The 26,291-nt window shown below is 38.5% G+C and overlaps 1 protein-coding gene across 1 annotated transcript; it reads left to right on the top strand.

The window, feature by feature from the left end:
* On the top strand, positions 1-25,565 carry LOC121328145 (ubiquitin carboxyl-terminal hydrolase isozyme L3-like). The gene is made up of 9 exons (XM_041272660.1): positions 1-154; positions 272-283; positions 1,131-1,259; positions 3,652-3,808; positions 4,614-4,699; positions 13,014-13,061; positions 22,801-22,876; positions 24,300-24,358; positions 24,930-25,565. The coding sequence occupies exons 1-9, from the start codon at positions 113-115 to the stop codon at positions 25,011-25,013; spliced, it is 693 nt and encodes a 230-aa protein (XP_041128594.1). The 5' UTR covers positions 1-112; the 3' UTR covers positions 25,014-25,565.
* Positions 25,566-26,291: the final 726 nt, after the last annotated feature.

Raw genomic sequence — 26,291 nt, 5'->3', positions numbered from 1 at the left:
AGTTCAATATAACAGAGCGGAAGCGTGGTTCCACTGTCATACGAAGCTGCCGAAGAGGCTGGAAGTTTACATATATTTAAAATAAAACAAGTCCAACTGAGCAATTTCAGGAATGGAAAGTCAACGCTGGTTGCCTCTGGAAGCAAACCCCGATGTATGTATTTGTTTTTGTATATAAAGCATTCCATTCATTTTGAATTGATGCCGCAGTTTCATTTGCTCTTTTTGAACAATGACCACATCGATGCTTTCTTTCTGTTCTGTTTTGCAGGTTATGAATCAAGTGAGTGTCTAACTTGGAAATACAAATGCAGACAGTAGGGGCATGCGTTTCATTATCAATGTAACGGCAATATGTGAAGGCTTTTGTTTATTTAAAAATACTACAATTTAAATGCACTCTTTGGACTGCGCAGTTTTTCAGTGTCGTCAACTTTTTTGGTGACTGCTTAGGGTTGTGATTTTTAAGGGTGTGATATAGTAACTAACCTTCTTTTGCTGTATTGATATCCTCTCTGTTTAGTACACTGTACTAAAATACATCATAAAAAGAAAGAATCATTTTCGTAGAGTAAATGTTTTGTTAATGTATCGTGCTTCTAGTTCATGTCAAACAGGTTTTTATTATTATTATCAATAATAATAATAATAACAATAATAATAACAATGATACCACCAAAGGCTGGTGATTGTGTCTGTCCACAAATTATTCATTTGTTTAAAATATTAAATTACACATTAAATCAGCTTTATGACTGTTTTGTGTAACTCAAATGATATTATTATAGTAATTGAGTAAGGTAACTAAATGTTATGTATTTAATATGTTTAACCTCAGAAAAACCCACTGGAATTGCAAATCTCATTTTAAAATGTGATCTTACCCAGAGACCTCCCTTCTTTTGAATAAAACAAAAAACTAATTCCAGAAGCCCTTTGGAAAAATAATATTTTTTTATAATAATGTTGTTAATCATTAATAATAGTACAAAGTTAATAAAAGAGCCAAACAACTAGCATAGTGTTTCAATGGCAATTCATTGTTTGAAAGACGGGTAATTGGTAGGAGAAGTAACTTTGCAATGATCATTGTTTTTTCCACAACATCATGTTCTGATTTTCTCTTTCAGTTTCTCAAACAGTTAGGCTTGCTTCCCACTTGGCAGTTTGGTGATGTATATGGATTGGATCCTGATCTTCTTAGTATGGTCCCAAGACCTGTCTGTTCAGTGCTTCTCCTCTTCCCAGTAACAGAAAAGGTAAAGACAGGAACAAGAACAATCCTCTTATAACAAATCGCATTGGTATTAGAAGCAGAAACAGAGGAGCGTGTGGTTTGATTTAGAGGAGGCCTATATACACTACAGTACACTTTGTAGTCATGACATTCGGAAATGCAAACCGATTGAAAGCAAAAGCTGGATTAGTAGCTATCCAAGTATTGCAAAAATCATTTTCCAATGTTTATTTACTGGTCACAGTATATATAATTCTACCATACTAGTTCTAAGTTGCTGTTTATTCAATGTGATTGTCTGTTTTTTAAATGACCTATTCGTTCACATTGTAAAAATGTATAATTTGGTCATTGGCTATTACTAGAAAGGTTGCTCATATGCAAACAAGCAGTTACTTTTTCTGCCTGCCTGGTATTGTGTTGCACTTTTCTTGGTGCAGTTTGAGTCGGACATAATAAAAAAGCTGCAGAAAATCCAGAATACTGTATTCTGACTTGCAAACTAAACCTAGAACAAGTGGTCTTTCAATGAATACATAAAAACAATACTTCCATTGGCAGTGAACAGTACATCTCTCTGTGCAATGTGATAACAGGAAAACAAGAAAAAATCACTCTGACTCCGATGGACAAATAGTCACTGAATTGTAGACACATCCATTAGTCATATCCAGAAATGAGTCCAAAATATAATAACAATAATCATAATAATACAATGTTTTGCCAGATTTGGTTACTAACAGAAGTTTACTAAGGCAAGTAATACATAGCTGTTTGCAGTGATCATGCAGAGTAAAGTACAATTGACACTCCTAGACATCCAAATTTTGCCTATCTTGTGAAGTACAAATGAATAAAATAAGTCTGTGTCACACGATAGCTGAAACAACGGTTCATAAAATACTAAGTGTATAGACAGGGGAAACACATTCTGGGTTATTGCAGTGTTTCACTTGTCGTGAAAAGCGCTACGCTCATGGGCGGATCCAAATGGGGGTTCAGGGAGTCCACCCCCCCACCCCCCCTTCGTTAAAAATTTGGAAATATTGTTTACTTTAACGGTATGTTTCTTATCAGGTATCCCCCCTTCATAAATCAATCAATCAATCTTTATTTTATATAGCGCCTTTCATAGTGGACCACCATGACAAAGTGCTTTGCAAGATGCAGTAACAACAAGAAAATCCATAAAACTTTAAATACAAAGAAATGCATAATACAAGATGTACAGTTTTAAAAAAAAAAAAAGCATAATACATTAAATACAGAGGAAAGTACGTAATACATGATAGTAGCATAATACATTAAATAGTACATTTAACACAGTGGAACGTGCATAATGCATGATAGTAACATAATCTGTGAAATAGCAGCAACACAGCAGCCAATAGCAGATAACAGGCTTAAAGAGCATGGAAAGCAAGAGAGAACAGGTGGGTCTTGAGTTGATTTAAAACGAGCGACGGTGGGAGCATCACGCACCAAAGCTGGGAGAGAGTTCTGCAGAGTCGGAGCCATGAAGCTAAACGAGCGTTCTCCAAGTGTGGTGCACTTTTGCTTGGGATAACAAGCAGGCCAGAGTCGGAGGACCTCCGCTTGCGGGCAGGGACATAGCGGGTCAGCAAGTTCAGGAGGTACTCGGGACCTGTGATAAAGGGCATTGTAGGTGAACAGGACAGCCTTGAACCCCCGTGAAATCTATTAAAATCTGGATCTGCCCCAGTAAGGTCCTAGATTACTGAAAATGCCAAATAAACTAACCATTCAAAGAAAGGGAAAGAAAATATTCTGACTGATTTAATTGTGAGGTTTAAACCTTCAATAAACTAGTTTGAGGAGTAAGAAATTACATACTGTGTGTCGTCAGTAATATACTTCCCATCTACATATTTAGTTCTCTTGCTGCCTCCAGCAGTCAAGAGTTTAGTAGTTTAATGAAAACACTAGACATTACAGGTTGAATAAACAGTTGTTCTGTAGAAACCAGTTCACACATTCCCATGGCACTTCCTACAGACTACCTACAGTAGTTCACAACTTTGTTAAATTTCTAAATTGAAAGTCTACCTTCTCAGGTTAAAAAAAACAAATCCATCCTTTATTTGAACCAGGTTTCTGTACCATTTAGTTTTTTGCCTACTCCCAATTGACAGTTTTCTCACCTGAAGTAACTGAGTGACAGTGTGCTGTACATTTTATATTTTAAAATTTTCTTTAAGGGTTAATACTTCAGCGTTGAGATTGAAAGCATTAAGAAAACAGTATTGCTTGATGTTTGACATTTATTTCCTTACCGCCTTCATACAAATCTTTCTTCCAGCTTTGGGTGGCACAGCGGTTTAAAAAATGCCATGCTGTAACACTCTTGATTAAAAAGCTGCCGTTGTTTTCTTTTTTTCTCTCTTTCTCCCTAGTATGAATCCTATAGACTAGAAGAGGAGGCGAAAATCAAATCACAGGGCCAAGAAGTCAGTTCAGAGGTTTATTTCATGAAACAAACAATAAGCAACGCGTGTGGAACAGTAGGTCTTATTCACGCTGTGGCAAACAACCAAGATAGACTGGAATTTGGTAAGCATTTATTTAAATGTCACTAAATATATCAGGGAGTGTTTCTGTAAGTGTCCAGTAGATGTCGCTTTTGTCATGTTTTCTCAATGAGAATGGCTGGAATATCTGATATCTGTTGTACAGTATTTAAAATGTCGGTTTTCAGTGCTCTGCACTTTTGGGCTGTGTTCCAAAAGGATTTTTAGCTGCACCCCAGGCACTGCTCTCAGAAGGTAACTGCGAAAAACACAAAAAGGTTTATTTTGTTTTTTTTAACATAAGAACACCACTGCTTGTCACATACAATAAGTAACAAGCAGACTATTTATTTATTTATTTATTTATTTATTTATTTACATGTGAAGCACAGAGTACAAGCACACTCTTTATCATAGTGCAGGAAATTCAATTCACATTCTTCTGGTAAGCAGGTTAAATCAGCTGGGTATTGTCTACTATTAGCCATCCTTTACATTACAATGGCTAGATCTTTGGATAAATATAGAGGACTTCAGAACAGCAATTAGCCCCCTTCCGTAACACCACATGGGGACACATGTTCATAAAATCTTTAAGTCCTGCTTAAAATTAAAGCCATTTTTTCTGACAAACTTTTTTTCTCTATGTTATAAATAGATGGAATTATGGTGAAGGAAATAACTTGCTGTTTAGGTTGACCATAATAGGGATCAGCTGAACCTGTGGTGTTTCTGTCATAAACAGCAGTGCCCTGTTATAGTTCTAGAAACCAACATTAGAAGTCTTGATGGGGTAAATGTTCTTTGTCATGCTTAAGGTTTCTGTACGCTCTCTATTCTCTTTCCAGGACCAGGTTCAGCACTGAAAAAGTTTCTGAGTGTGTCCAGTTCTTTGAGTCCTGAAGAAAAGGCCAAATTCCTGGAGGAAGATGAGGTTAGAGAAAAGGGTGCATATACATATAAATATTTAAATATAAATATATGTGAAATATTGTGTGCATCCACTGGACATTGATAAACAGTTTACATTTTCTTTTTGAATGCAGAATATTTAAGCTGCATGCTAGGGGAGGTTTACAGAATGACTTTGCAGTAAATGTTCTCTTTCTTCCATAGCACTAAATAGCCATGGTATTTGCATTTACCTTGCCTTTACACTGCTGTTTAAACACAGCCAGGAGTACATATAGTTCTATCCAAGGCATCTGCATAAAGAACAGGGTTAAGGATGAAAGTCTCATGGAGGTTAGTGTGTCTCATGGAGGCTCAGTGACCTCTGGTGGTGAGGTGTCTGTCCAGACAGAGACTTGCTAGGCTGTGCCGTGCCACCAGGGTTCTGTAGCTCGGTAACATTCATTGTTTAGATGGGTGAAAAGAGTTGACAGTCCCCAGGGAGTACGAACGTGCCAGTATGTTTTGCAAATTCTGATCTTTGAACTTGAACTTTGATCTTGAATAACTGAGTCTACAAAACTCCTGCAGTGATATTGTAACACTAGTAACACCTTATAGCAGTCTCTTGCGCCATCTGCCAGATATTTACGGAATTACATATAACAAAGTCACAAAACGCTAACAATGTCTGGAAAAAGGCAAAAAATGCTCTGTAGGAAAGAAGTACTAGAAATTATATTGAATTCCGATTGCGATTTAAATTCTTCTCATGAATCAGGCGTCGGTGAGTGTGTCAGTGAAGAATATTTATATTCAACATCAAGTTACAGGCGTCCAGCAAAAGACTTAGTTTTGTCGAATGTTAACCTATAGGTGGGGTTCAAGGGGCGGAGCTAGGCACCAACAACCTATCATCTCCTGTCATCAATAAAATCTACCTTATTTAAACATTAGTCACCTCTACCTAGCTGTCTTGTGTATTTTCGTTTGGCATAAACCTAAGCGATTTAAAGACCCATCAACTTTCGTATACCTCAATAATGGAATACTTACAGCAGTCGTCATCGGATTCAGAGGATTCCCAGGATTTTCTGTCATTACCAGATTATTTTCCTCCAGCTTCAATCCAGGGTCCATCCAGTCTCCGTTTTTTCTGCCCTTCTGTTATTTCAGTTACATCTGATCAGGCTCCCGATCAGGCTGTCGTCCAGGTTCCAGTTCAAATGTTGCCTACCGTTTCTGCCACTCAAACATCGAATCGGCGCCGATCCAAGCGACTTCGGCCTCAGGACGCCCCTCTGGATCGATTGTTTTGGAAGGACTGGCCCATGAATAAATTGATAAAAAAAACCCTCCTTAAAAAACGGTAATGCGATTCCAGCAGGGAGTGATAGAGAGTCTCTTTTTATTCTCTATTGCAATTAGGTCTCAGCAGAACCAGTCTTTCCTCCGAAAAAACATAATCATCCACACCCAGCCATTCAGCGTCCTAAAACAGACAGCAGGCAGTCTATTCCGGATCAAATCACCCCCACAACTAACACCACTAACCAGCAGCCAGCCATTGAAATCCAACATTCGCAAATATTTAACGAGATAAAATCATTTATGCAGCCTTTTGCCGATACTCTATCTTCGGTCAGTTCTGAACTGTTGGATCTAGATAAAAGGGTGTCTAATATGGAACAGGGAAAACAATCTACAGCGCTGTCATTAATTCCAGCATCAAATACTGCAGCGCCACCTACAGCTTCTTCCGGTCCAACCCTAATTTCAGCCAGCGAAGCAGATCCTCCAATCTACAACCTCGCTACTGCCTCTGCATATGGATCCTCCTCTCCAACTGCAGCTAGACGTCACACTATATCTCCACAAATCAGACGTAACATTCTCGAAGGTAAGGACATTAATCTTGTTTCACTGTTAATGACGACTTCGGAATTCTTGGACCATAGAGTAGTGGATTGCGGAGATTTGGTAGTAACTCTAAAATCCAGAGATCCCAGACTGCTTAAAAATCTTACATTAGGGGAATTTGTCCTTGCTTTCTCCATATTCAGAGATGTGTTATACTCGGTATATCCTAACCGCAGAGCTGAATTGGACTCATACGAATACTACATCGTGGAGCTGTCTGTCAGATACGGAGGGACTATGTTTTTTGAGTATCATAAAGCATTCTCTGCAAAAGCAGCAGCGATATTGGCAGCAGATAATCACATCATCAATTGGGCACAACTTGACCCAGATCTATTTAACAGAACTTTTGGTGGTCTAAGAGCTAACGCATGTGGGGTCTGCGCTTCAACAGTTCACTCAACATCCCTCTGCCCTAAAGCTGCAATTGCATCAACTTCTAAAGCACCCGGTTTCGCCGCTAATTCATACAGGTCTTCAGTACCTAATCCTATACATTCTTCAGCTCCCCTCGATCAGTCCACAAGGAAAGACAAATACGGGCGCAGTGTTAGATTTTCAGGAGGAAGACAAGTCTGCAACAATTTCAATACTGGCTTCTGTTCGAATAGGCAATGCAATCTTATCCACATGTGCAGCCATTGCGGAGACGCTCACGCTGATGCAATCTGCCCTTTAAAACGCAAGTGACTTTCCCCGATGCTCACATTCTTTACTCCTATAAACATCCGGCATTATCAAGTAAATTACAGAATCATCCCAACAGTAGTTCGACTGATTTAAAAAAAAAAAAAAAGTTTTTTCAACCGGTCTGACTCAAATTCCTTCTTCCTCGTTCAAAAGCAAAAATCTTTATTCAGCGACTCAAGAATCACAATTAGTGCAATCTCTCATCGAAAAGGAAATTATAAAAGGATTTATAGTCGGTCCATTTTATCCTCCTTTTCCAGTATATAGAATTAATCCTATCGGCATTGCCACAAGGAAAATGTCAGGGAAAAAAAAAAGCGTCTCATTATTGATTTATCAGCACCACGGCGGTCAAGCACATGCAGCATTAACTCATTAATTCCCCAAGATCAATTTTCCCTGCATTACATCAGTGTTGCAGACGCAATACATTCAATTAAATCAGCAGGTCATGGTTCCTGGTTAGCAAAAGCAGATATCAGACGCATTTAAAGTAATGCCAATCTATCCATCTCTCCGTCACCTGTTTGGTATATGCTGGGAAGGGAAGTTTTATTTTGCCACCCAATTGACTTTCGGTTGCTGCAGCAGCCCGAAGATATTTGATACCCTGTCAGAAGCATTATGGTGGATTCTTCTTAATGTCTATCATGTCCCATTCTTGCTCCACTTGCTGGACGATTTTTAGTAATTTCTCTTCCTTCAGATGCACCAGCAGAAGTGATTTCCAATCTTAAAAGCTTATTTTCTGAAGTTGGCGTTCTGCTTTCAGAAGAGAAATCAATCGGTCCCCTTCATTCTTTGGAATTCCTTGGAATCATTCTAGATACAGAAAAGTTTGCAGCCAGCCTGCCTGAGTCTAAACTTAACCATATTGGTTTGCTCATTGAGGATTTTCAGATCAGTAAAACAATTAGAAAACGGGCACTGCTTTCATTGCTGGGTACTTTAACTTTGCAATACGTATCATTCCACAGGGGAGGCCGTTTATAGTTCGACTGCTAGTGCTGGCATCAACAGCAAAAAAAAAACAAACACCTGGACTCTTATATAAATATCTCCTCAGAAGCTGGGAAAGACATTAAAATGTGGTCTGTGCTTATTCAGCACTGGAACGGTCTCTCTATGTTTTATGATGATTTCATTTCAGCTCCACACGATATGGCTTTATTTACTGATGCCTAATCTCTGGGATTCGGAGGTCTATTTAACAATCAATGGTTTTGCAGTACATGGCCTGAGGAAATCGAAAACATATCTCCTCATCTAAAATCCACAGCTCTGCTAGAGATATACCCAATAGTAGCAGCTACCCAGCTATGGGGTCATCTCTGGTCTAAGAAATCAATAATATTTTACTGTGATAATTCAACTACAGTGCATATTATAAATAAAGGATGTTCCTCTTCCCCTCTTATCGTGCAATTGCTGCGGCGGCTAATTTCCAAATTCCACAGTTTGCTGCCCACAGCTCTGCAATATCTAGCTCTGCAATACTAAATCCAACTATTAATAAACTTCTTAATTCAGCTCAAGATTACATGGCATCAGCACTTGCCCCATCTACCAGATCCTCATACTCTACAGGTTGGGCATGTTATGTAACTTTTTGTTTACAAAGCAGGATTAATCCTACTCCATTCAACCAGGACTGGATCATGGCGTTCATAGTGCATGCAAAGGGCTCTCTACATCTGGCACCAGCTACAATCAGACTATATTTGTCAGGAATTCAGCATCAATTTCGTTTGATGTCCATCAGTTCCCCAACTCTATTATCAATTCCAGCGGTTCGTCTCCTTTTACGAGGAATTTCTAAATGCTGTCCGGCTCCTTCTGCTCGCCTGCCTTGATTTCAATTCTGCGCCATGGCTGTTTTTCTCCATTTGATGATTTAACTATGGAAGTCATATGTCTGTCTGCATTTTTGGGGTTTTTGAGATGTTCTGAATATACAGTACCTTCTATTGCCAGCTTTCCTACCCTCGGTATCCGCTGCAGTGACCTCAAGCTCATCCCAGATTCTCATTTCATCTTATTTCTTCACATTTCAAAAACAGATCAAATGCGGCAAGGACAATGTATTCAGCTTTCTAAGATCAACTCTCCTCTGTGTCCCTTCACTTCCATGTTGAAGTACATTGCAGAACGTAAGGCCATTTCATCCTCCGACCCTTTGTTTATCAATTCAAGCTGGTCCATTGTATCAAGGAATTGGTTTTCAACACACCTTTCCACCGTGTTGTCCAGAGCAGGTCTTCCTTCGCAATTCTACACTCCTCATTAATTTAGAATAGGGGCAGCTACTTCAGCTGGAAAAGCCAACATTAGTAGTAACCAGCATTTAATTAAAAATATGAAACTTATTGAAACTTATATTCATTCTTCATCATCTGAAATATCCTCTGCACATCAGTCCATTGCTAGTATGTCCAGAGTGGGGACGACCTTTCTGCCTGAGCCACCAAAGATTTCCCCCTAAGAAATAAAATTAAAAGAAAGGGTTTTTTTTCTTTCCACTGTGCAGAGTGGTCTTCACATAGTCATTAGGGTACAGTATACTAACCCCTTTGTCACGTTAAGTGTTTGTTTTCTTTCGTCTAAATGTTTTCTCTTTTCTTCTTATGCATTGGCGGTTCTCTCTTTTTTCTTCTTCACGTTGCGTCAGCGGGGAGCCGGGGGTCCATCTTTTGGGGGGTTAGTGATTCCACTTTCTCTAACCCTTTGTTAAGCTCCGCTTCATTTATCTCATAGAAGAGGGTTCTCCATGAGTCAGAGGGGACCCCCGGCCAAACCCTTCCATCTGCATGTATGTTTCTTTTGGGATTCTTCTTTCAGGTCTGATGCCTCTATGTGAGGGTCCCCAAGCGGTGGCATCCCTCGTGTTTGTCGGATCTCCTCAAAGGCGGTGGCCCCTCTCCTGTTTGTCGGGTCTCCTCAGCGACGGAACCCCCCTTCTATTATGTTGGGCTTTGAAGAGGCGGAACACCACGCATTATATGTTTTAACAAATACTAACTTTGTTTTCTTTCCGGTTCGCGAGCCTCTTCGTATGTCGGGTAACCTCAGAGATGGTACCCCTCTTGGTGTGTCGGGTCACCTCAAAGACGGTGGGCCCCCCTCCTGTTTGTTGGGTCTCCTCAGCAACGGAACCCCCCTACTGTATATGTTGGGTCAGGAAGAGCCGGAACCTCTTTTGTGTTAACAACACCAATTCATGTTTTTCTTTCTGGTTCGCGAGCCTCTTTGTATGTTGGGTAACCTCAGAGACGGTGCCCCTCTCGTATGACGGTTCACCTCAAAGACGGTGGCCCCCCTCCTGTTTATCGTGTCTATCGATCAAGTAAATGTTGGGCCTTGAAGAGGCGGAACCCCTCTCTCCATGTGTATATGTTTACTAACTCTGTCAATAAACACTATCAGGGGCCATAGCTCCGCCCCGTGAATTGTACAACAAAGTCTCTCAAGTGGTACGAAGAGTTATTGCTCCACTTGCTTGACATGGCCATGTTGATCGCCTTCTACTTCTACATTAAACTACATCTAAAAAAACGATCCCTTTCAGAAAGATCATTCACTGCTTCGTCTCGCAGCTTCTAGAAAATATCACACAAGGCAGAAGTCATCCAGTCGAGGAGATGCCCAAGCTAAGGCTACGTGACAAGGATCACTGATTTACATTTTCTTCACTGCCTTTACCCTCACCACGTGTTTACCCGGATATGATGTATACTGCAGAGTATTCGATTTTACAGAGAAGTATGTTGTATATATACTCATTAATTTGGCATCAAACCTAACTTGGTTAGGGGGCTCGCTGCCTGGCCGACTGGACGAGGCAGAAACCCCCATTGACAAAACCTAGAAACTGTTTTTAACAAAGGTGGAGATGGGGAGGTGGTGGGTTACAATGAAATCGAAACGCAACTGAGAGGTAAGTGAAGAAGGTATTTATAGTGCTAACAATCTTAATTAGTTAACATGTAAATTGAATAATTCAGTTTGGTGACGCAAAGATTGGCGTCTGACCCTCCTCCTGAACTTTAGTTACAGTGCAGAGAAAAAGTTTGTGAACCCCTTAGGATTTTCACATATTTCAAACTTAAAATGTTATTAGATCTTAATCCTAATAATAGACAACGTTAACCTGATTAAACAAATGACACAAAAACATGATACTTTTTCAGCATTTATTTATCCACAAATGATTCGGCATTCAGTATCCATGTGTAAAAAAGTATGTGAACCTTAAGATTCAGTAACTGGTGGCACCCCCTTGAGCAGCAATGACTTCAACTAAGCTTTTCCTGTAACTGTTGGTCAGTCTCTCACATCGGTTTTGGGGAATTTTGGCCCATTCCTCCTGCTTCAACCTGGTGACATTTGAGGACTTCCTTGCATGGACAGCTCGCTTCAAGTCCTGCCACAATATTTGGATTGGGGTTTAGGTCCGGACTTTGACTAGGCCATTCTAAAACGTGGAATTTCTTCTTTTGCAGCCATTCTTTTGTAGATCTGTTTGTATGTTTAGGATCATTGTCTTGCTGCATGACCCACTTTCAGTTCAGCTTCAGCTCACGGACGGATGGCCTGACATTCTCCTCTAGAATCTTCTGATACAATGCAGAATTCATGGTTGTGTCAATGATGGCAAGCCGTCCAGGTCCTGAGGCAGCAAGCAGCCCCAAACCATCACACTCCCACCACCATGCTTGATGGTTGGGATGAGGTTCTCCTGTTCGAATGCAGCGTTTGGTTTTCGCCAAACATAATGTTTCTCATTGAGGCCAGAAAGTTCTACCTTTGACTAGTCCGTCCAGAGAACATTGTTCCAGAAATCTTCTGGATCATCTATGTGCTCTTTGGCGAACTACAGACTGGCAGCAATGTTGTTTTTAGAGAGCAGTGGTTTCCTCCTGGCTATCCTTCCATGAACACCATTCTTGTTCAGTCTTTTTCTGATAGTGGAGTCATGAATGCTCACATTAGCCAAGGCGAGAGTGGCCTGCAGATCTTTGGATGTTACTCTGGGGTTCTTTGTGACTTCCTTGATGGTTTTCCAGTTTGTTCTTGGAGAGATTTTGGTAGGACGACCGCTCTTGGGTACAGTGACTGTGGTCTTGAACTTTTTCCATTTGTAGACTATCTGTCTGGCAGTGGATTGGTGGAGCTCCAAATTCTTAGCATAGTTTTGTAACCCTTTCTAGACTGATGAGCATCAATAACTGTTTTTCTGAGGTCCTCAGATTTCTTTTGATCGTAGCATGATGTGTTTCCGCACACCTCTATGGTGAAGACCAAACTCACAAAGATTCTGGCCTTTGTATAGGGTGGGGTCTCCCAAACTCACCCCTGAAGATCTACCTAATTATCTAAACACCTGATTCTAATTATCCCCTTAATTGAGCTGATAAAACCAGGGGTTCACTTACTTTTTCACATACCCTGAATCTTGATTACTCATTGTTTGTCTAATTCATACATCATTTTGTTTCAAAAGACATGAAATTGGTTAATATAAACCCTATTGGATATTTAAGAAAAGACTGATTTTGATTCAAGGCTATCGTGGTAAAACTATGGAGTGTCCATCATTATCATTGGGGTTCACAAACTTTTTCTCGGCACTGTATGAACTTCATTAATCAAAGTAATAACACCAACCACTATGCACTTTTAAGTGTACTGTGCACATCATGCATGTTTTTATATAGATATGTATATATTTGTACTTTTTTCATTTGCAGAGCATTCGTGTTACTCATGAGTCCAGTGCACAGGAAGGACAGACTGAGGTGAGTTCCTGGTAAATGATTTGCTTCTGTAGTCGGATAGTTCCACACTGTGGGCGTTTAAGAAAGATAATTTTAGTAAAGCTGAGAAGACCGTAATCACAGTGAGGGAAAGATAACTCCCTCAACAGGACAAACTGGTAAACCTGCCTGGTGTGGCCATTGAGCACTTTTATGATGTTCTGATGTTCTCAGTTTAAGACAGTATAACGATTGAATTAGTTACTGCATGATTTGTGTTCTGTTCATTACTGTGATACTTTGTTGAAATCTTTGGCTCGATATTTATCTATGATTAGGCTATTGTAAGTGTATACTTATTTATTGACAAGTCTTACGGGGAGTGAACTCATAAACACCTTTAAAATTTAATTCCATTTCATGTTATGATGTAATCCTAAAGGTAATAAAACACAATCACTAGCATATCAGGTTGTCTTCAGCTTAGGGGTTAATTGAACAACATATCCCTACTATGATTTTATTTGAGCATTTTACAGCACTGGGGAATCGCCCCTGAAAAATAGGTTGATGAAATGCAGGGAAAATCTCCAGTCCTATTGTTTGTTTCTTCAAACTTTACCTTACTATAATCGCTCAGGGTGACCAGTGGAAGTGCACACTACAGATATTCTACTTGTCATATACAGTACCAATAGAAAGTCTCCACCCCCTTGAACTTTTTTCACATTTTGTTGTGTCAGTGCCTCAGAGTTTCATGCATTTAAGTGAGGATTTTTTTCCACGTATCTACACACCATACTCCACACTGTTAAGGGGAAAAAAAGTTTTTTATTAAAAAGACAAAACTGAAAGATCATAACTGGATAAGTCTCTACCTCCCTGAGTTAATACATGCTGCTGCCACCACTATGCTTCACAGTAGGGATGGTGTTCTTTGGGTGATGCGCTTTGTTGGGTTTGCGCCAAACATAACGCTTTGCATTTAGGCCAAAAAGTTCCATTTTAGTTTTGTCTGACCACAAAACTTTTTGCCACATGGCTATAGAATCTCCCGAGTGTTTTTTTGGATCCTTCAAATGGGATTCAAGGTGGGCTTTCTTGAGTAATGGCTTCCTTTTTGCCACTCTACCATACAGGCCAGATTTGTGGAGTGCTTGGGATACTGTTGTGACATGCACTGTTTGGCCAGTCTTGGCCGTAAAAGCCTGTAGCTCTTGCAAAGTTGCCATTGGCCTCTTGGTAGCGCCTCTGATCAGTCTCCTCCTTGCTCGGTCATCCAGTTTGGAGGGACGGTCTGATCTAGGCAGGGTCTTGGTGGTGCCATACACCTTCCGCTTCTTAATAATCATTTTGACCGTGCTCCAAGGGATATTCAAGGTCTTTGATATTTTTTTATACCATCACCAGATCTGTGCCTTCCAAAACTTTGTCCCGGTCCCCAGTTCTTTTGAAAGCGCCTTGGTGCTCATGGTTGAGTCTTTGCTTTGAAATGCACTACAGAGCACAGGGAACCTACAGGAACTGCTGAATTTATCCTGAAATCATTTGAATCACTACAATTTAACACCGGTGGAGGCCACTTAACTTGGTGTGTGATTTTGAAGGCGATTGGTTACATCTGAGCTAATTTAGGATTGCTATTACAAGGGAGGTAGACACTTATCTAACCAAGCTATTTCAGTTTTTATTTTTAATTAATCTTCTATACATTTCTAGAATGGTTTTTTTTCACTTGGAAATTGTGGGGTAGCATGTATAGACAAATTAAAAAAATAAATAAATACATTTATTGCATTATAATTCCAGGCTATAAGGCAACAAAAGGTGAACATTTTGAAAGGGGGTGTAGACTTTCTATAGGCACTATACACATTTATGTGTGCATTTGTTTCTATTTGCAGGTTTTTCGTGTCTGTTGATCGTATTTTATTTTTCAATTATTCTGCACCAAATGCAGTGTTTCCTTGTGTTTTCACGATTTGATATTAGAATGTGTTTAATTCATGCTTGGGCAGTATTGACAGTAAATTGTGCTACGCCACTGCCTTCACGTACTCAGTGTTTTCAGTATTTCGCATTTAGTTTTTGACTTGTAAGTCAGATAGCAGAGTATTGACAGGATACTGTACAGTAAATCCTGAATCAAGCAATCGCCAAAGGGACTGAGCATGTTTTACCGTGGGAATGAAGACAGTGAAGCAGGAGCAATGAATTGAGAAAGACTAAAACAACTGTTAGTAAGTTCCTGTAAACATTTTAAGATGACCTTTCAGGCTTTGCTTTTTGGAACAAAATGGAAGTTGTTAGTGTAATTTATATTTAATAGTAAATTTGGTGTTTTGAAAAAAAAAAAAAAAAAAAAAAAAAACCTCATTTAAAAGGTACCCTCTCTGTCTATTGACTTCATTACAAAAAGTGAATGTTTGTCAGTGGGCTCCAAAACAATAATTTCGAAGCAATTTTTAAGGATCCAAAAGAACCTTAATGCAAACTCAGCTGATGAGGGCTAAAGAATAAAGGTGTTTGATACCTTTTATATTAATGCCTGTCTTCTATTTGTATCTGCTTTGTATCAGAGCTTTAGCAAGCATGCTATTTTGAAATGTGACTCTATACAGGATCTTGTTGCCACTTATTTTAGAAATCATTTTATTGTTTTTAATAGTATTTTACTGTTTCTATATTATGATGTTTCATATGAGGTACACAGAAAATGAATTGCAAAGAATGGACAAAGTTTTAAACCTAGCCCTTGTACAGTTTGTTTGTATTCCTTTTCAAGCACTCTAGTTCTCCCTCTGCTAACCCCTGTTACATTGTCACGCAATGAACCCAGTCACTAACAGTCAGTATCTGTTTGGCCATTACCAAAGAAAGAGCTTTTTTCAGCTAAATACATCAACTATAACAAGCAAAAGTGCAAAATGCAAAAAGGCATTTGTCTGTGATGCAAAGCATAATTATATGGTATATGACCTAATCATATGAGCACCTGTATGAAGGAAATCTACTTTTACAGATTAAATCTTATTTCAAGGTAGAGTGACAGAAATGCAGGTACAGATCTTCATCATATTTTTTGCATATGTGTTCGGCACACTGGCATACTACTTTCATTTAAATAAAATGTAATGTATTGAATATACTGTATCAAATGTCCATTGTTAAAAACAGTTATATACCAGCAAGTGACCACTGGGAAGAATCTGTGTTTAGTGCTTTTTAGTTTCAGTACAATGAGCACATTTATGAAGGCACTTCCTTTTGAAGCAGCCAGTAGTCTGGTATGGTGTATGATATGGAAGTAATCTCATAAAAGCCTATTATTAGCTTTACTGCACCCTGTCATTGGATAATTACCATCAAAGCCCAATCAGTATTGATTTTATATTTAGAAATGTGCATTTAAAAAAAACAAAAAACCTCCAGGATACACTTTCAGTTTATGCTAATGATAGGAAGACTTAGTGGGCTATCATTTTGTTTGTCAGTAAAGTTAAAGCAATGCATTACAGTTGACATGGAAAATGAATGTATAAGCTGTCTGTATCTAAAAATGATTTGTGTCATACATTTTTTGCTTGACTGTTGGTTTCAGTGCATGTATGATTGAACAAGGATGTGAGTTTAGGATTTTTCTTTACGTCAACCCAAAACAGCACGGCAGGTGTGTAGCGCTCAGTCTTTTGGTGCGGTCCCTTTAAGAAGGGCGGGCGGCGTGTGTGTGTGTGTAGGTCAGCTATCTTAGCAGTGACCTGGCTATATTCCAGGTTTTTTTGTTTAAAAAGTAGAAATGGCGGCAGTGAAGCAAGGGCAGACTTACTGGCTATATATGTGTAAGGTTTTTTTTAAAAGCGCACGTTGTCAAAGTATGACAGCATGTTGTTGCTTTTAGCTATAATTTAATTTAACTAAGCAGACTCCTTAAAGTGACGACTACTGGCTTTTTAATAGTTAAAGCAAAATGTACACATATAGAACTGTTTATACCTGGCTGTTTGTTGAAACAGTAGAACCGGAGCTTCAGACTTGACTCATTGATTACCATATTCCTACTTATTATCATACCTAGGATTGAATGTCATGCTATGAAGTTGCAGTAAGCCCTTGTGTATTGTAATGGGTAACTATGAAAACTTTTGGTAATATTAATTTACCTGGCGTCCAAATATAATTTAGCATACTGTAAAGGTTGACCCAAATCATTACAGGTGTGTTCCAGCACTTATGTTGCATTTTTTTTTTTTTTCTCAGAGAGAATGTATTTGATAAGCTTCCAGATTTTAGTTTTAATTGAAAACCACATTGTTTTCTGTCTGTTGGATGTAATCTGGTAAAATGACTGTGCATACAGTTTACTATGAAACATAATACAAAGAAAACAAATTAGTTGTATGGGCGGCGCGTATAGAGGCTTGGAGAGGCTAAGCCTCCCTAAAATAAATTGCCCAAATCCTCACAAGAAATTGTGCTGACGAACACAAATATTTGTGAGAGAAGATCTTTTTTTTTCCCGCAAGCGCGCAAAGCAGTTCTAACAAACACTTTTCTCGTTTTTCTACTGCGCAACCGCCAGACCGCTAGGGCAGCTGGGATATCAAAATCAACAGTAGTCAGATACAGGATTTAGGTGCGTTTCAGTGTCACTGGAGGAGACAATGCTTGGCTGGTTTAATGTTGGTAACAGAGTGAGAAAAAAAAAAAAAACACATCTTATATATAATGTGAGTATTGTGCAAAAGTTTTAGGCAGGTGTGAAAGAATGCTTTCAAAAATAGACATGTTAATAGTTTATATTTATCAATTAACAAATGCAAAGTGAGTGAACAGAAGAAAAATCTAAATCAAATCCATATTTGGTGTGCCCACCCTTTGCCTTCAAAACAGCATCAATTCTTCTAGATACACTTGCACAAAGTCAGGGATTTTGTAGGCATATAGTCAGGTGTATGATTAAACAATTATACCAAACAGGTGCTAGTGATCATCAATTCAATATGTGAAACAGAAACAGCTGTGTAGGAGGAATAAAACTGGGTGAGGAACAGCCAAACTCAGCTGACAAGGTGAGGTTGCTGAAGACAGTTTACTGTCAAAAGTCATACACCATGGCAAGACTGAGCACAGCAACAAGACACAAGGTAGTTATACTGCATCAGCAAGGTCTCTCCCAGGCAGAAATTTCAAGGCAGACAGGGGTTTCCAGATGTGCTGTCCAAGCTCTTTTGAAGAAGCACAAAGAAACGGGCAACGTTGAGGACAGTAGACGCAGTGGTCGGCCAAGGAAACTTACTGCAGCAGATGAAAGACACATCATGCTTACTTCCCTTTGAAATCGGAAGATGTCCAGCAATGCCATCAGCTCAGAATTGGCAGAAAACAGTGGGACCCTGGTACACCCATCTACTGTCCGGAGAAGTCTGGTAAGAAGTGGCCTTCATGGAAGACTTGCGGCCAAAAAGCCATACTTCCGATGTGGAAACAAGACCAAGCGACTCAACTATGCACGAAAACACAGGAACTGGGATGCAGAAAAATGGCAGCAGGTGCTCTGGACTGATGAGTCAAAATTTGAAATATTTGGCTGTAGCAGAAGGCAGTTTGTTCGCCGAAGGGCTGGAGAGCGGTACACGAATGAGTGGCTGCAGGCAACAGTGAAGCATGGTGGAATTTCCTTGCAAGTTTGGGGCTGCATTTCTGCAAATGGAGTTGGGGATTTGGTCAGAATTAATGGTCTCCTCAATGCTGAGAATTACAGGCAGATACTTATCCATCATGCAATACCATCAGGAAGACATCTGATTGGCCCCAAACTTGTTCTGCAGCATGACAACGACCCCAAACATACAGCAAAAGTCATTAAGAACTATCTTCAGCGTAAAGAAGAACAAGGAGTCTCTGGAAGTGATGATATGGCCCCCACAGAGCCCTGATCTCAACATCATCAAGTCTCTCTGGGATTACATGGAGAGAGAAGCAACTGAGGCTGCCTAAATCCACAGAAGAACTGTGGTTAGTTCTCCATATATTTGGGCCAACCTGCCTGCTGAGTTCCTTCAAAAACTGTGTGCAAGTGTACCTAGAAGAATTGATGCTGTTTTGAAGGCAAAGGGTGGTCACACCAAATATTGATTTGATGTTCATTTTTCTTCTGTTCACTTACTTTGCATTTAAGAACATAAGAAAGCTTACAAACGAGAGGAGGCCATTCGGCCCATCTTGCTCGTTTTGGTTTATTAGTAGCTTATTAATCCCAGAATCTCATCAAGCAGCTTCTTGAAGGATGCCAGGCTGTCGGCTTCAACAGCATTACTGGGGAGTTGATTCCAGACCCTCACGATTCTCTGTGTAAAAAAGTGCCTCCTATTTTCTGTTCTGAATGCCCCTTTTTCTAAACTCCATTTGTGACCCCTGGTCCTTGTTTCTTTTTTCAGGTTGAAAAAGTCCCTTGGGTCGACATTGTCAATACCTTTTAGAATTTTGAATGCTTGAGTTAGGTTGCTGCGTAGTCTTCTTTGTTCAAGACTGAATAGATCCAATTCTTTTAGCCTGTCTGCATATGACATGCCTTTTACCCGGAATAATTCTGGTCACTCTTCTTTGCACTCTTTTTAGAGCAGCAATATCTTTTTTTATAGCGAGGTGACCAGAACTGAACACAATATTCAAGATGAGGTCTTACTAGTGCATTGTACAGTTTTAACATTACTTCCCTTGATTTAAATTCAACACTTTTCACAATGTATCAGAGCATCTTGTTAGCCTTTTTTATAGCTTCCCCACATTGTCTAGATGAAGACATTTCTGAGTCAACAAAAACTCCTAGGTCTTTTTCATAGATTCCTTCTCCAATTTCAGTATCTCCCATATGATATTTATAATGCACATTTTTATTTCCTGCGTGCAGTACCTTACACTTTTCTCTGTTAAATGTCATTTGCCATGTAGTTAATTGATAAATATAAACTATTAGCATGTCTATTTTTGAAAGCATTCTTACTTTACAACATTTTTTCACACCTGCCTAAAACTTTTGCACAGTACTATATATATATATATATATATATATATATATATATATATATATACACACACACACACTACCGGTCAGAAGTTTTAGAACACCTTAATTTTTCCAGTTTTTATTGAAATTTACTGGTTTAATGTCTCAGTGTACTCAAATTAAAACATAGAACAAGTAAACAATTGGAGGGAATCGTTTTGTTTAACAAAATTTAATCTAAATTTTTGACTCAAAGTAGCCACCTTTTGCAGATATAACAGCCAAACACACTCTTGGTATTCTTTCTACAATGGAAATCAAATATTGTTCAGAAAGTTCTTCCCAACACTGTTGCAGAAGTTCCCACAAATGTGTTGCACTTGTAGGTTGCTTTGCTTTCACCCTTCTGTCCAGTTCATCCCAAACCAGCTCGATGGGGTTTAAGTCTGGAGACTGTGCAGGCCATTCCATGATTTGAAGCCTACCGTCTTGTTCTTTTCTTCTAAGGTATTTCTGTCATAGCCTGGAGGTATGTTTTGGGTCATTATCTTGCTGTAGGATGCACCCCTGACCAACTAGGTGTATACCACAGGGTATTGCTTGGCGCTGCAAAATGCTGTGGTAGCCGTTTTGGTTCAGGTAGCCGACTCTGGATCCAGCAAAAGAGCCCCAGACCATCACGCTTCCTCCTCCATGTTTGACAGTTGGTGTCACGCACCGAGGAACCATCCTTTTGCCTACTCGACGGCGTACAAAAACCCTGCGTGATGAACCGAAGATTTCAAATATTGATTCAATGCTCCATAGGACCTTCTTCCAGTCTTCAGTAGTCCACTGGCGGTGCTTCATGGCCCAGGCAAGCCTCTTTTTCTTATTTTGCCATCTTAGCAATGGCTTTCTTACTGCCACCTGACCTGTCAAACCTGCAGCTCGAAGTCTTCTCTTCACAGTTGAAACCGAGACTTACTTACTTACTTCAACCAGTGTTAAACCTGTGATCCGCCTATAACGCAAGCTGTTGACTCTCAGAAACTTGTCTTCTGATTCTGTTGTGACTTTGGGTCTGCCAGTTTCCTCCAGTTTCCAAGTGCCTTTTGATGGTGTAGGAAACTGTACTCACTGATACCTTGGCTTTCTTTGCAATTTCTCTAAAGAACGTTTAAGGGTTATAATGGTCTGTCTGTCACCATTGTGATAGCAATATACTACTTCCTGCAGTACAATACTGTCCAAATAATGCTTAAGAGGGTGTAGTAACACAGTCTGTTCCAACACTGTTTTTATACAGACAGAGGGTTTGTAAGTAATCAGCAAAAGTTGGGACAGCTGTAGGAATTGTTAGCTTCAACTTTTAAGGCTTCATTTACTTCCATTGCTGCAGAACAGCTGTAAATTGTTAACCCATTACTTGTTCCCTGAAAAAGGCCTTTTTGTATAACTCTGAAATGCACATTTATTTTTCAGTTTTTGGTAACCTAAACTTTTTTTTTTTTTAACCTGTGGCAGTTTACCGCTTACCTTTGTACCATTTCAGGTTATTCACTGGACTTGAACTGCTTAAATTTCAATAAAAACTGGAAAAATGGGGGTGTTCTAAAACTTTTGACCGGTAGTGTGTGTGTGTGAGATATATATTATATACACACACATATATATATTTGTAGATATATTATATACACACACACATATGTATATGTGTGTGTGTGTGTATATATATATATGTGTGTGTGTGTATATATATATATATATATATATATATATATATATATATATATATATATATATATATATATATATATATGTGTGTGTGTATGTATATCTTACTGTACATCGTCAGGTTCAATAAATGCAGGGGGAAAAGTATGGAATACTAGCCTCCTCAAATGAAAGACTCACGCATCGCCTATGATTAGTTGCTTTTAATAATATTTAGTCATGTAATTGTAATTACATAGCTTTACACCAGACAAGTCAATCAATTGAAACCTGTAGGTTTCTGATGTATTTAAATACAGTATGTGTAGGGCCTTAGTTAGATTCAGAGCTCTGTAACATGCAGAACATTTCAAATGAGAACATTTGCAAACCAAGCAGTTTTATTATTTTGAATTTTGTAATTCAGGTGGTGTGAAAGATTAAGAGTCCCAGGCGTTAATTTAACAATAAGTTTGCAAAATAGTCATTTCTAACTTGGTAACCTAAGTGTAATATAAATATACCACAGGTGAAGAAGGACTGTCTGCCTGTCACTGTTTGGAAACTAGTTAAAGCTCAAGACAAACTGGCTTCACACTTGATGTACAGACCTGCATAAAGTAAGGGTGGATATGCCTAATTTTTGTGCAACATGTATCCCTAAGCTGTGGGAGAGAGGTGTTACAGAGAGTAAAATAGGGGAGAAGCTCTTAACCACTCAACGGGAAACTGTTGTGGGGAGATTAAGGTCGTAATATAACTGAAAGCAAAACATAAAGCTAAGGAGCCATGTCAAAATCAGAATAGCTTTTTGGAGTATGTGTACAGGCTTGGCTTGGTAGTTGTATTTTCATAACAACTTGTGGGAAAAGCTCTTGGCACAGGGTTAGTGTTAAGTTAAGTACCACTCTTTTCCATCAGTACGCAGGTATGGCTTGTGATGGATTCTCTGCTGGAATTTAAAATACAAGCTTGTTACAGCATTATTTTTTTTACAAGGATGGCAGTTTAGGTTTTATTTATGCATCTATTAATTTATGTATGTATTTATGTGTTTTTGTATGTTGTCTTTTATTGTAGGCACCAAGTATAGATGAAAAAGTAGACCTGCATTTTATTGCATTCGTCAATGTGGGTGGACAATTGTATGAATTAGGTGAGTTCCCTCTACTATATATATATATATTTGTATGTTCCTTTGTGTTGTTATGCTTCTTGCTGTGAAGCTTTTTCAATCTTTTACCTGTGTCTGTACCCCGATCAGGTGTCTGTGTTTGAATACCTGACATTCTGTCTAGCTAGTAAAACAGTCTCTTTATAAAAGGCTATATTTACATTTAATTGTATTAAAGCAAATGGTGCCTATTGAAGATTTTAAAAAATCCACTGCACTGTAGAAGCAGACTGGGGTGCTCAAGAACTGTGGCTTGACACCTATAACCGCCATGTGGGTCACTTTGACCCATACATTTTTAAACTGCTTTGTTATGAAAATGAAAGACATACTATGGGATCCAAATGAAAAGTTTTATTCATGAACATCATACACCATAGAAACACCGTATTTAAATGGAATATTAAACATAAAAGGCTTTATTTTTAAAATCAGCGCATATACAGCATGACTACAAACAGTGGAAAAATATAATAAAATACACATTTCAAAAGAAACGGGTATGTGCATATACCCATGTACAGGGGTAAAAGGGTATATGTACACACAAAACTATAAAACCAAAATCATTATTTCTAATACTACATAAAAAGAAAATATAACACTACTTCCAGTATGATGGCTGCATTGTACTCCTATGGAGGAGTGCACAAGTCTGCCAGCTGACTGTCCCTGCATCCAGGAGCTGTGTTGTAAACACAGACGCAGTTCCATGGAACACTATTGTGTAAACACATGTAAACTTGTACGTACAAACCTGTAAAACCGATTTTTTTTTTCTAAAAGTAATATTAAAATATATATATATTACGTTTCATATTACGCACATGAGTAGTTATTCTACTTGTCATTTCAGTTTGCTGTATGTATCTGAGTGCAGTGTGCCGTATTCCAGTCAAAATGACTACTTTCAAGATTAAATATTTCCTTCTGATATATTCCCAGTTGCAGTTGCGGTACAAAATGAAGAATTGTTGTCTCCCAGGTACATTAAAAAAATAAGCAACTAGGCTTTCACTGACTTTATCATTTAACTTTATCATTTTTGCAGTTCTGGCTATTAGACTCCATCAGGATATTTAAAAAATGGACATACACATACACATTTACAATGGAAGAGTAATTTAACATTTTAAATGTAAAATGGGTCAAACTTACACGCTTGGTGGTTCTAGTGTTATAGGAACTGTAGGACATGCATTAAAGACATTTTCAAAACTAAATGGCTTCCTGAAAGAACCTTATTTGCTCGAACATTCTATAAAATAAACAAATTGCTGGTACTTCTTTCTACATTAAATCTTTCAGCATACCGTAATTGTTGCTAAATATACTTTTTTATATACAGTATTGTGTAATTTGTATTTTTTATGGTTTATAAGTGGTTTTGTTTATGTATCAACAGATGGACGCAAACCTTTTCCAATAGTTCATGGAACCACGACAGAAGACATGTTTCTAGAGGTAAAGATAGACTGTATGACAATACTAAAAAAAATTAAAAAATAAGCATTTTTATATATTCTCAATATGGCTCATTTTTAACTTGAAATTATGTTACAAAATAACATATGGCACCTTTTTGATTTATCTTTTAAAAAAAAAAAAAAAAAAAAATGCGATACCCCTTGAAATTAGTAGCTAATTGCTTGGGTTCCTTAAGAACAACCGAGCTGGTGAAACCTGAAGAATTTGAACTTCCTGCTATTATTGTGTGTGTGTGTGTGTGTTGGGAGGGGCGGCGGCGGGGTTGACCTTTCCTGACCTACTCTAAAAACATAGCTTTGAAGTGGAAACTGTATATGATAGCCCATCAAGAGGTGTCATTAACTATTAAAATGTGCTGTAAATGGATCTAATGTCTTCCCTTGCATTCCCATTAAGCGTCCCAGATAATCTTTAGACGAGTTGTTTTTGTCTTTTCAATCCTTAAATCTCTCTGCGTTTTGCTTTGTAAAAGAAGAGAACTTCATACTAAATATTCTCATTGACTTGTAAATCTGATCTGAGATCTCTGCCTTTGCCTTTCTTCCAGAATGCTGCTGATGTTTGCAAGAAGTTTATGGCACGTGACCCAGATGAGTTGAGGTTCACTGTGGTGGCTCTTTCCAAGGTATAATATGCTGTTGCTGAGGCTTTTCATTAAACTTCCAAAGGTTTCTGTCACCCATTCATAAGTGCTGCAAGTTTGAAGATCTTCATGTGTTTAGAAACAACAAGATAACTTCAGTTCAATAAAAATTGTAACACACAAAACATATAATAAAGTTACAATGCTAAAACTCAATCTGCACAAAAATGTGCATTAAAAAATAGTCATCCTAATGGACTCCTGGAATTAATTAATTTTGTTTTACTGAATAAAAAGAGCCTTGCTAGAACTATACATGTAATGTAGAGCATGGTAACTAACATATCTGTAATTGTTTTATTTGGCTGATTGTTCCTAAGAGTATTAATAAATGTAAACCATAATTAAGCTGTGCTAGGCTGATCTTTACACCTGTATAAGTAATTCATGTGCTAAAGAGTTGCAGCACAAAATTCCTACATATAAAAGTTTGATGTTTTGAAAATAAAGAGGTGTTTCCATTCTCTTTGTTCTGTTGTGATTTAAATTGTATCATTCATTATGCCTGCCAATTTACCACAATAAAATCCCTTTGTTACACTCTTTCGTCTTCGAGATTGCTGTAACCACTGGTATGTTCGTGGACGGCCATCAGCAAGAACTTGAAGTTGGAGCGCCGTGGTGAGGATTTATACGTTGTGAAAATGACTTTGCTTAATTCTGTATTGTGATGAGGAGGTACAGGGACAGAGAATAGTCTGAATCCAACTGCCTTTTTCATTGACCTTAAATCTGAGTGGCTGTAGGTCCACTTGTAAAACCACCATCAAAACATGCAAATAGTCGCAGAAATAATAAAATACAGATATCTAATTGCTGCTACACTTTTACAAGAGTCGCCTTATTTTGCCCTTGGTCTGTATAATTGTCAAAGTTAACAACTTCAGTGGGTAATTATTGTTCATTAAACCTGACTTCTCCTTAAGTGCAAATCTATTAAATACTAAGTATATTTATGATAACCCACTTTCAACACTGATGGGTAGGTTTCATGATACAATCACATAATAGTTTGAACCTGCTTTGTAAAACAGAAGACTATGGATCCGATCTTCAATCTTTGCGCAATCCCCTTGCTAAATTTGTGCCTTGCAAAAAAATTGTGCTTTGGCAGTTTTTTGAGCAATTCACAAATCTGTTTGTGCCTTGCAAAACCATCTGCGCATTCACTACCAATATAACAACTGCACACAACAGCCAGGCGAGAATGCAGAATGATGGACAGTCACCATTAGTAATGGCATTACCCCGACAAGCTGCTGTCAT

Source organism: Polyodon spathula, chromosome 15, assembly GCF_017654505.1.
Source record: "Polyodon spathula isolate WHYD16114869_AA chromosome 15, ASM1765450v1, whole genome shotgun sequence".
NCBI classification, from domain to species: Eukaryota; Metazoa; Chordata; class Actinopteri; order Acipenseriformes; family Polyodontidae; genus Polyodon; species Polyodon spathula.
The sequence above is the reverse complement of the archived record's forward strand: the minus strand, read 5'-3'. Positions and strand labels throughout refer to the sequence as shown.